Here is a 12,090-nt window from a genome sequence, read left to right as displayed (position 1 = left end):
GTGAATTTTTAATCTATTACTGGAAAAACAAATTACATACACTTAGCAGCTTAACACAATACACACTTATGATCTCACAGTTTCTGTGGGTCACAGCTTAACTAGGTCCTCTGCTTAGGGTGTCACAAATGAAAATCAAAGCATGGTATCCAGGCCACGTTCTCATCTGGAGACTAATCTGGGGAAGAACTACTTTCAAACTCATTCGGGCTGTTGGCAGATTCATTCCCGTGAGTCTGCAGGACTGATGAGCCAGCTTCAGGCTGGATGGCAGCTGGATCACCCCCAGCTTCAGCCCAGAAAGGAGAGCCTCCGAAGCGAGTCACTAGCAAGGCCGAGCCTCACACAACGTGACAGCATCGCTGAAGCAGCATCTCCTCACCACGGCCACATTTCCTCTGTTAGAACCAAGTGATAGGTCCCACCACCAGCAAGGGATGGAGGTTATACAGAGACATGGGGCTGGGAGTCACGGGGCCATCCTAGAGGCTGTCTCTGGCAGAAAGCACGTGAGAAATCTTGTTGGTAAGTGATTTGTCCTAATTTCCCTTTTCCTCCTCCTTTGGGTTCTCTCTCACAGGTGGCTTTGCTGTTGTTTGCGGATCGTTTCTGGGAGAAGGTGCAGCTCCAGTGGCCCCAAATCCTGGGAAAGGAGAATCCGTTCAACCCCCAGATTAAACAGGTGTTTGGAGACCAAGGCGGGCACTGAGCCTTTCAGGAGCATGCACCCCTGGGGAGCACAGGGAGGCAGAGGCATGGGTAAACTCATTCCACAACCCTGTGTGGGCTGCTACGTCACAGGCCCAAAGGAGTCTCCTTCAGCAGCATCTTTGCAAAATGTCTTTCTCTCAATGAAGAGCATATCTGGATGACTGTGCAATGCTGTGTGCTCCTGGGATCAGTAACCCTTCCATTGTTCCTGAAATAACCTTTAATAAAGTGCTTTGGGTGCCATTCCAAGCAAGAGAGTATCTGTGCCCTTTATAGCTAATTGTTCTAAAAGGAGTTTCTAAAAACACTTAAGAAGTCCAGTGATGTTCAGCAATTTACCCAAGGTCTTGGCCTGCCAGGGGACTGATCCTCCCTGTGTTGTTAACTTCTTAAAAATGGCCTGGCGAGCTGAGGCTCCTCCTATGCAGGCGGCTGGCCAGCTGCCAAGGACTCACACAAGAGGGCAGACCAGGCTTCATGAGCCCCCCTTGAAAAACATAACACAAAACTATAAATACAAAATTAGATATGAACTTAAATACACATTTAGAATGAGGAAAGAAATCACACAAATTACAAGTGTTTAAAAGTTAACAAGTACCATATAACCTCACAAAGTCCAGAAAAATGACAATACATTTTTTTCCTTTAAAGTATTTTATTAGTTGATTAGCGGGTATAAATATACAACTGGATAAAAGAAATAAGGCCTAGTGTCTGATAGATCAGTAGGGTGACTATAGTTTACAAAATGCTATTGTACATTTCGTTTCAAATCGCTAGAAGGAAATAATTTGAATGTTTCTAGCATAAAGAAAAGACAAATATTTAAGGTGATAGATACCCAAAGTACACTTATTTAATCTGTACAGGAAGACTCCAGAGTAAAGGGAGGGTCCCCCGGCCTGACCACCTCCCTTCTCCCACCCTATATGTCTTTTCTGAACCTGTCACTTCCCACCCCTCTAAAAAAGACTGTTTAAATTATCTTAGACCTGACCACCCACAACCTAACATCTAACCAGTTCCATCCTCTGAATGGGCTCAGGCAGGAAAACAAAGGTACCCGAATCCTGAGCTCTGACCTTACTCTGAGGCACAGCACCAAGGAATTGAGAGGTAGAAGAGGATGGTGACCTCATCTCACTTTTTTAGAAAACACAAATACTGCAAATAAATACTACATGGAAATCAATACTAAATACCACTATTACCTGCAAAACTAGAGTCTGAGGTCAGGCCTTCTCCCCTGGATCAGGGGCCCGGGCAAGGCTCATTCACTTCTGCCTGCATTTTCTATGCTCCAGACACGTTCCTTCTTTGAGATTTGACCAAGTCTTTCTCTCTGGCTTGAGAATGCTCTGTCCCTGTGCTTTGTGTACTTCTTATAACAGCTCTTATCCTGTATTTCTGCACTGGTGCCCCTTGAGCTACTGTCTTCAGCCTCAAGTTTTCCAGAATGATGGTGTCTGAGGATTGTCCACTGAGAGGCACCTGAAGGGCTTTCCTGAGTTGACATGCAGCCCTCCTCATCTCCCCATTCTTGGAGGGGCTGTGGAAAAAAGCACCAAAACCTGAACTGCAGGCTCCATGAGATCAGTACCTGGCTGGTCACGTGTACTCCTGTGTCCAGCCCCCAACACAATGCCTGACCACGGCAGATGCACAACAAATAGCACTGAATGAATAAATGAATGAGAAGTTAGTGTTGCTCTCCAGGTCACATTGTTATTTCTTGCTATTTAAAAGCAAAATCAGCAGCCTCTTTTTTGACACATTTGAACTAGACCCATTGAATCACGCTCCTCACTCATCACAGTGAGAAGAGTGAGAAAGAAAAGCCATCAGAGGCGCCTTCTTCCCTGGGCACACTTGGTGAGGAGACTTGGGGTTCCTGTGTCATCATCATCTAAACACCCCAAAACTCTCTTATAATTTCTCTCTCCCAGCCAAGCACTGTGACTCACACCTATAATTCCAGCACTTTGGGAGACGAAGGTGGGAGGGTCGCTTGAGCTCAGGAGTGCAAGATCAGCCTGGGCAACATGGTGAAATCCTGTCTCTACAAAAAGTACAAAAATTAGCTGGGTGTGGTGGCACACGCCTGTGGTCCTAGCTGCTTGGGAAGATCACTTGAGCCCAGCAGGAGGTCGAGGCTGCAGTGAGCCCAGACTGCGCCGCTGCACTCCAGCCTGGGGAATAGAATGAGACCTTGTCTCAAAAAAAAAAAAAAGAAAAAGAAAAAGAAAAAAGAGAAACAGATACTCTCTCTTGTTATCAGAGGAGAGACCAGGCTTGCCCTTCACTATTGAAATGGAGGTCACCATTTGCCGCATGAGTAATTACCAAAATGTCTATTTCCACCCACAGTTGGCATTTTTCATTTCGTGCTGAGCCTTTTGGGTTCAGGCCCCGGTGACAAAAATAAAGTCAGCTCCCCAGAAGAAGCAGATCAGCTAAAAAATCTCTATATGGGACTTGTATTGATAAACAATGTGACCGGACCTGAATCTCCCCAGAATCTGCACCAGCTTCTCTATCCCTTCCTGCTCTCTGTCACTGATTTAATCCCACTAGAGAAAATATTCTTAACTAGGGTCCTTATGGATCCCCAGAATTAATAGTGCCTGTAAACTTGAATGGGGAAAAAAATAAGTCTTCACTGTCTTCTAAATGCAAATGCTAAAATTTAGCATTTCCTTTCATAGTGAATGTAGGTAACAAAACACAGCTGAATTAGTCTTTGTCACAAATACTTTCACATCATATTGCAGTTGTTGCAGATACTGTTGCTTCTTATTTTTCGTAACAGTTATGTTCTATAAAGTTGCCGTGAACACTGAATTAGCACGTGCTGAACCATTGTCCTTAGGGGAAGCACAAGGCTAGGTTCCTATGAGCCTGCAGTCTGAACATTTTCACCAACCAGTCAACACATAACTTGGTTTTCCGTGTGGTTTTTGTTGAAAAGACACCATATTTAATATACAGTGGATTCATTAACATTGACCTCACAGGCAACAGCACTGTAACTCCTGCCTCCAAAGAGCTCATCTACCACTGGGGTGATTTTCTCTGTGCGGCGCGTTGCAGCCTTCTGTGGCACATCATTTAGCAGCACTAGATGGAACTTCAGCACTGCCCTTCGTAGCCATTTTAAACAGCAACATCATCAGGAAAAAGCACAAAATGCCAAAAATGTGGCACTAAGTATACTGCAAAGGGGACACAGGTTTGCAGTATGAAAGCTGAAACAAGAAGGCAAAACTTAACCAGGCGCAGTGGCTCATGCCTGTCATCCCAGCACTTTGGGAGGCCGAGGCAGGTCGATCACCTGGAGGTCAGGAGTTCGAGACCAGCCTGGCCAACATGGGGAAACACCATCTCCACTAAAAAAACAAAAAATCCGCTGAGCGTGGTGGTGTGCACCTATAATCCCAGCTACTCTGGAGACAGAGGCAGGAGAATCACTTGAACCTGGGAGGCGGAGGTTGCAGTGAGCCGAGGTCGTGCCATTGCATGCCAGCCTGGACGACAAGAGCAAAATTCTGTCTCAAAAAAAAAAAAAAAAAAGGCAAAACTTCACCTTGCCAACCAATCTCATCTGGGGAACATGCTAGTTGGGCAACCCAAATTTGCCATTGCTCTGTGCATGGGCACAGATGACTGCAAAGGTGCCACAAGTACACATTAATGTTACAAATAAATTTTAGCAAAGAGGCGAATTCACAAATATGTGATCAGTGAACCATGAGGATCAAGTATATCTTACACTTTAAAACCTCAATACTTTAAAACAACTGTACTTATTAGAACCAACTTTTTATCTTGTTATTTAACACATCCAAAAAGAAGCACATACATTTATATATGCTCATTTTTTAATATCTCAAAATATTCTTTGATATTTTATTTTAATAGAATTGGTATTCTTTGTAATCCTACATGTTTTATTTTTTTGCACTTAAAAATGTTATTCTGGCTGGGCATAGTGGCTCACGCCTGTAATCCCAGCACTTTGGGAGGCTAAGGTGGAAAAGCTGCTTGAGCTCAGGAGTTCCAGACCAGCCTGAGTATCACAGTGAGACCCCGTCTTTACCAAAAGTCAAAACGATTAGTTGGGTATAGTGGCACATGCCTGTGGTCTCAGCTACTTAGGAGGCTAAGGCAGGAGGATGGCTTAGGCCTAGAAGTTCAAGGCTGCAGTGAATCGTGATCTTGCCACAGCACTGCAGCCTGTTGACAGAGCAAGACCTTGTCTAAAATAAAATAAAATGAAAATGTTATTCTGAGAAGGATCCTTAGGCTTCCCCAACCTGCCAAGGGGCTCCATGGCACAAAAAAGTTGTATGCTCTGAGGGGGTGGTGCTTTGAGAAGGAAGAACTCCAAAGTCTAAAAAGTTTGGATGCACAGCGTAATTTATTTGCTTCCTGGAAAGTCACAGGGTGGAAGTTCTACAGTAAAAACAGTCTGGGCCGGGCACAGTGGCTCACCCCTGTAATCCCAGCACTTTGGGAGGCTGAGGCAGGCAAATCACGAGGTCAGGAGATCGAGACCATCCTAGCCAACATGGTGAAACCCTGTCTCTACTAAAAATACAAAAATTAGCTGGGTGTGGTGGTGCGCACCTGTAATCCCAGCTACTCCAGAGGCTGAGGGAGGAGAATCGCTTGAACCCGGGAAGTGGGGATAGCAGTGAGCCGAGATCGCATCACTGCACTCCAGCCTGGGCGACAGAGTGAGACTCTGTCTTAAAAAAAAAAAAAAAAAAAAAATGTCTGCTCAACTCATCATTTACCCAACATTTTGACCTGAGCGTTTTGTTCTCATGATACTTATTAACACCCTGTGGTGTCTGGTTCTTCAGAAGTGCCTTGGAAGATGCTGTGTAGAGAAGTCAGCCTCTGTCTCACACACTCCCTGGCAGTGTCAAGAAAGGGATTTCCCAGGCATTTTAAGACCAGAATTCCCAACCTCTCATCTTTGGTGTGAGGCAGAATGTCTTTGGAACTCCTTTCATTGCAACAACAGCTCTCTTAGTAGAACCAAAAGTGACAAAGACAGCAACTCTCCTGGGCTCCGAGATGCACGGTGCACATTCACTGTGCTGTATGGATTTCCTGATGGATGGATGCATCAATATGCTATTAACATGTCAGTTTCTGATTAAATCTGAGTACAGAACCTGTGTTTGCCTGGCGGGATGAACTCCCCTAATCTGATTTGGCAGAGGCTGTAGCATAAATATTCATACAAGATAAGTCTCTTTTAATCTGGGCCTTTGCTTAGGGTAAAGGGGAATGGGAGAGGTTGCTTTTAAAGCCTGTTTTCTGGGTCACTTCTTAAAACTGCAGTATCAAAATGAATGGTCTCATCATCATGAATCTGTCGTTAAGGAGGATTACACTTTGAAGCTCTTGGATGGACGGAAAGGCAGAGGAGAAATAAAGAGCACACGTTGAGGCTTGCTAAGGATTTCTTTGGGTATTGTGCTCCTGGCTGGCTGCTTTGTTTATAATTAATTACATGGAGCATTTATAGGAAGCCTTCTAGCCTCAGAGCGCTAATGTAACTCACAGGTTCACAAAGCTCCAGCCAATAAACCTCAGCAGAAAGATGGCTGAGAGGATGCACCAAGGGCTTCCATGACCTGTCCAGGCTCAAGGCAGCTTCATACCCCAGAAACTTTCAGTATCACCTGAGGACTCTGCCCTCCAAGATGCGTACTTTGCACAGGCTCAGAAAAGCCCCCAGCTGTTAATATTATTACAGTGACTTTCTGCAAATATCAGCTGGAGCCAGGAGGTTGAGTGAGGCTGTAGGGAAGCAAAGGACTCTTCAGGGACAGGTAGAGACTCCAGGCTCACATAAGTCTCATGGAAAGAACACAATTCTGTTCAGCTGCCTCCTGGAGCTGGGGACACATGGAAACACAATCGGTGGGAATTCATGAAGCAACAGGCCTTGGAAGCCTTAAGCTCCTGGTGCCTCAGTTACCTCCTCCTTAAAATGGGAGCAATAGTACCGTTTTCCAGCACTGTTGTGAGCATTAACAAGAGCTAATGCTTACAGAGGGGTAAGTGGCAAGTACAGTGCATATATGATCTCACTTAACCCTTACAGCAACCACATGTGGCAAGTCTGCTATGATTCCCTACTTTTACAGACAGGAGGCCAAGAACAATTACGTAACTTGCCTGAGACTGCACAGCTAATACATGGAATCAGGTGCCCTGCATGGTGGCTCATGCCTGCAATCCCAGCACTTTGGGAGGGCAAGGCAGGAGGATCGCTTGAGCCCAAGAGTTTGAGACCAGCCTGGAAAACATGGTGAAGGCCCTGCACAAAAATAAAAAGTCAGTCAAGCATGGTGGTGCGCACCTATATTCTCAGCTACTCAGGAGACTGAGGCTGAGGCAGGAGGATCGCTTGAGCCCAGTTCAACGATCGAACCACTGCAATCCAGCCTGGGCAACAGAGTGAGATCCTGTCTCAATAATAATAATGTGATGAGTTATGAAGTTGAAGGCAAGCCGTTTGGCTCCAGGGTCCTTGCCCCTAGCTGCTAGGCTATCCTGCATTTATTAAGAAGATGACATTTGTAAACCATGCTGAGTGGTGAATCAACAGTGGCTCTTAGCATCATTATAACCAGGATGTGATCTGACCATCACATGTGCTAGAGTCAGCTTTGACTGCAGCCTAAACTCCAAACTCGTCACCTGCAGAGTCCATGTCTCTCCAGGCTCTCTTTCCCGCCCATTTCTTCTTTGATCCTGCATCCCAGTCACAGGAAGCTTGTCATTACAAAACACGGGCAGTAGGTAAGTCTCCAAAGCTGGTTGCCAACAATGGCTGCCCTCCCGCATGTGCCTGCTTCTCCTCCAATGAGAGGCGGCATCTATTCCCAGCCCTTGAAGCTGGGCTGGCCCAGAGAAGGAAATGCAAGTGAGACTGCCACACCCAAGCCTTGCCCTTAGGAGGTGAAGCTGCCCTCTGCACCCTTTTAGATCTCACAGCCACCATGTTGAAACGGCTACATTGTCTGGGGTATATACCCTGGTGTTTGTTGTCTCTCCCTGAGAAGGAATTCAAGACATGAACACATGTGGGTGGGTTAAGGAGCAGAAAGTTTAATAGAAGAAAGGAGACAGGAGAGCAGCTCTCTAAGAGAGAGAGAAAGGAAGGCATCCGAAAAGCAGGGAGGCAGCAGACTGCAGCAGATTTTATAAGCAGGCTGGAGAAGGCTGTGTCTGATTTACTTAGGGCTCACAGATTGGTTCTATCAGGTATGATGTTTACATAGTGTGGAAGGCTAGTCACCCCACCCTCATTGTATTAGGCAAATGGACTTCTTAGTTGATTAGCGCCATCTTGTCTCCTCTTTACTGCACACGTGGCTGACAAAGAGAAGGGAAGATGGAGCCACCATCTTGAACAAGTCTAGTCCCCAGTTCCTGCCAGCATTCGCCCATGCAAGCTCCCAGCTTGCTTGTCTATGTCTGCAGTTAGACCTTACAGGCTGCTCTTTGTTATAAAATGATTTGGCACTGCTTTTCATTAAAGAGAAAAGACTTACCAAGGACTCCCATACCCTAACTATCTGCCTAAGTGATTTTTTTCTTAACTCCTTTATCAATGTGGGGAAGTCCAGGCTACACTCCTGCGAGAGAAACCCTGGGGGATGACACACCACGTGAAGGAGAAAGGCTGAATGGAAAAAAAATGAGGCACCTCAGCCCACATTGAGGCCTCAAAAGTGTGAATGAGCATTTTGGACCTTCCAGTTGAGCTCGAGCCCAGCCAACCCACAGAACCATGGAATATAATGCACTCTTCCTCTTTCAAGCCTCTAAGTTTCCGAGGGGGTTTTTATGCAGTGACAGTGAACTGAAGAAAAGGCTCACCCTCTCACAGCTCCATGCTTTTCCGTAGGCTGTTTCCTCTGGGAAACTGAAACACTCCTCCTTCTTCAAAATCCAGCTCCTGCATGGTTGTTATAGAGGGAAACATACCAACACACTCCTACTCTATTGGAGGGCCTAAGTGTCTTTAGGGTTAGGTTCAACTGCTTATGGGTACAATCCAGAGTAATAATGGGTTTTTCTTTAAAAAAAAAAAAAAAAAGGTTATTTTTTTCACATAAAGGACTCCCATTGGTGGGTGGTGCAGGGCTCAGACAGGACTCCATGTTGCCACGGACTCCTTCTGGGAGGTGAAGCCAGCTGGGCTTCTGGGTTAGGTGGGGACTTGGAGAACTTTTCTGTCTAGCTAAAGGCTGGTAAACACACCAATCAGCACTCTGTGTCAAACTAAAGCTTTGTAAGTGCACCAATCAGCATCCTGTAAAAACTCACCAATCAGCTCTCTGTGTCTGGCTAAAGGATTGTACACACACCAATCAGCACTCTGTAAAATGGACCAATCAGCACTCTGTAAAATGGACCAATCAGCAGGATGTGGGTGGGGATAAATAAGGGAATAAAAGCTGGCCACCCAAGCCAGCAGCAGCAACCCGGTGGGGTTCCCTTCCATGCTGTGGAGAGGTTGTTCTTTGGCTCTTGAAAACAAATCTTGCTGCTGCTCACTCTTTGGGTCCACACTACCTTTATGAGCTGTAACACTCACTGTGGAGGTCTGAGGCTTCACTCCTGAAGTCAGCAAGACCAAGAATCCACCTGAAAGAACCAATTACAGACACAACTTCTCTTTGCTGCCGCCACCTTCAGCATATAACTTCTATTTTGTGATTCAAGACAGCCTCCGGAGCAACACCACCAGGACTGCATTTCAGCGAGCAGGAAGAGGGAAGAAGAGAGGAAGGCCACTCTTTCTTCCTTGAGGATGCAACTTCCACTTGCACCCCAGGAGGCCCAGCTCAGTCCCATGGCCATGCACCTTTAAAGAAAGCTAAAAATGTTTGTCTAGCCAAGCAGGTAACTGAAAATAGGCAGTTTTATTACCAGAAGAGAAGGGAGGATAGATATAGGAGGACAAGTAGCAGTCTCTACAAGTGTAAATTAGAACCTTCTGGATACCAATTTGGCAATATGTGGAACGGACCTGTCAGCTACCTCTATCCCTTGCTACTCAAAATGTGGTCATCAGACCAGCCTCACCTGGAAGTTTGTTAAAAATGCAAAATAGCGAGCCTGCCTACTACTGAATCATAATTTGCATTTAAACAATATCCTTCGGTGATTTGTTTGCATGTTAAAGTTGGAGAAGCACTGATCTAGACAGTGGTTTCCAATTGTGGCTGTACATTGCTATAACCTGGGAACTTTCAAAACTCTCCTGATGCCTGGGTCACACCCAAAGAGCATTGAATTTAATTGGCCTGGGTGAAATCCTAGGCATCTGTGGTTCCAAAGTGCTCCCCGGGATGATTCTCTTGTGCAGACAAAGTGTCAAACCACTGCTCTGGACTATTTGGGGGAAAGGAATTGTCTCACAATGACTCCTGAGTCAGACCCAAACTGCACTTTCTTATTTTCCTTGCTAGAAATCCACTTTAGCTTTCTTCTACTTTATTTCTTTCAGGAGTGAAGTGGCACAATCACAGCACACTGCAGCCTCAACCCGTGTCCCCCAACCCCCGGCTCAAGTAATCCTCCTGCTTCAGCCTCCCAAGTAACGGGGACTACAGGCATACACCACCACCTCCAGCTAACTTTTCTTTACAGCTGTGTAGAGACCGGTTCTCTTTATGTTGCCCAGGATGGTGTCTAACTCCTGGGCTCAATCGATCTTCCAGCCTCGGCCTCCCAAAATGCTGGGAATACAGGGTGAGCCACCACATTTGTCCTCTTCTGCTTTCTTGACCGTACCTTATCCCATGTTCTTCTTGTTGGCTGTGCCAGTGTATACTTAATGATGGTTTGGGAAGAATGCAGAAAGTTGTCCTGCAGCACAGAGAAGCAGATGACCTAAAACTGGAAGTCAGTCACACGTCCCTGCCTTTTAGTGCCCCACCCCAGGATTTTCCACTGGGCCCCTCCTCTGCAGCTGAACCCACCACACTGCTCATTGCTCCTCCTCTCCCTCCACTCCTCCCTTAAAGCCCTAAGGGAGGTACTCCTTGAAACTTACCTATTCTTTATCATTGTGCGGAGTAAATTATTTCTTTTCTCATTATATTGTTCCTCTGAGGGCGCTCTTTCCACATTAAATGATTCATTAGTAGGCGCAAGGAGGGGTTGCCGAAAACTCTGCCCTGGAGGGAAAGTATGCCACTCCCTTGGGAGACACAGCAATTATGGCAAATGGTGTTTTAAATAATAATAAAATAATTCCTCTTTAACAGTATGCATTTCAAACTATTTTAGAATTCATGGCTGACTCAGGACCCAGAAACCATTTGTTGTTTGTTGTTTGTTTGTTTGTTTCAAGATGGGTTCCCACTCTATCGCCCAGGCTGTAGTGCAGTGGTGAGATCTTGGCTCACTCCAACTTCCGCTTCCCAGGCTCAAGTGATTCTCCAGCCTCAGCCTCCTGAGTAGCTGAGACTACAGGTGCAAACCACCAATGCCCACCTAATTTTTGTATTTTTTGTAGAGATGGGGTTTCACTGTGTTGCCCAGGCTTGTCTCAAACTCCTGAGCTAAAAGCGGTCCACCCGCCTCAGCCTCCCAAAGTGCTGGGATTACAAGCATGAGTCACTGCGCCCAGCCCAGAAACCATGTAAATATTGATAAATTGACTTCTTAAAAGTAAAAGTTTTTGTACGGTGAAAACATACCGTAAGCAGAGTCAAAAGACAAGTGGCAAAACGGGGGGACACACACCCCATTTCACAGATGAAGAGCTAATCTCCCCGGGACATGAAGAGTTCTTAAAAAGCAAGAAGGAAAAAGCTAACAATTCAGTTTTTAAATTGGCAGAAGGTATGAATGGCTAAAGTTAAGAGAAAATAGAATCCAAGGCACCTTACACATAAAAAATATAAAAATCTGTTTAACTTCACTTATAATTAGATAAACGTGATTTAAAATTACACTGAGAGGTTTCTGTTTTCTGATCCAGCGTGTAGTGAGTTTGAAAGTTGTCACTCCATCCTAACAAGAAAAAGGCTGGACGGGTTGAAAATCAACAACCCTTCTTAGATCTGCCAGAGATCTGAAGTCACAGAGCAAACCATTTCCCAAGCATTGGAGAGAGAGGCAGATGCGGAGAATTCCAGCTCACTGAAGCAGAAACCCAGAAGCAGAAACATCCAATGGAAGTGGGGGACAGGGGTGTTTCATTTTGTTTTGTTTTTGTAGAGACGAGGCCCCACGATGTTGCCCAGGCTGGTCTTGAACTCCTAGCCTCAAATGATCCTCCCTCCTCAGCTGGGATGTCAGGCATGCTGGGATGACAGGTGTGAGCCACCATGC

General features: G+C 45.7%; 1 protein-coding gene across 2 annotated transcripts in view; it reads left to right on the top strand.

The window, feature by feature from the left end:
• The window catches only part of LOC105475872 (acyloxyacyl hydrolase), a 206,135-nt gene extending 195,781 nt beyond the window's left edge, over window positions 1-10,354 (top strand). The window contains exon 21 of one of the 2 annotated variants that reach the window (XM_071095041.1): window positions 10,256-10,354. In XM_071095041.1, coding sequence (XP_070951142.1) covers window positions 10,256-10,261 — 6 coding nt within the window. In that variant the 3' untranslated portion in view covers window positions 10,262-10,354. Of the gene's footprint in view, window positions 1-580; window positions 961-10,255 lie in introns of those variants that run through there. The other variant, XM_011731433.2, reaches the window with a different exon arrangement.
• The last annotated feature ends 1,736 nt before the right edge of the window (window positions 10,355-12,090 follow it).

This window comes from Macaca nemestrina, chromosome 4 (assembly GCF_043159975.1).
Source record: "Macaca nemestrina isolate mMacNem1 chromosome 4, mMacNem.hap1, whole genome shotgun sequence".
Taxonomy (NCBI): domain Eukaryota; kingdom Metazoa; phylum Chordata; class Mammalia; order Primates; family Cercopithecidae; genus Macaca; species Macaca nemestrina.
Note: the sequence above shows the minus strand (reverse complement) of the source record. Positions and strands in the feature narration are given on the sequence as shown.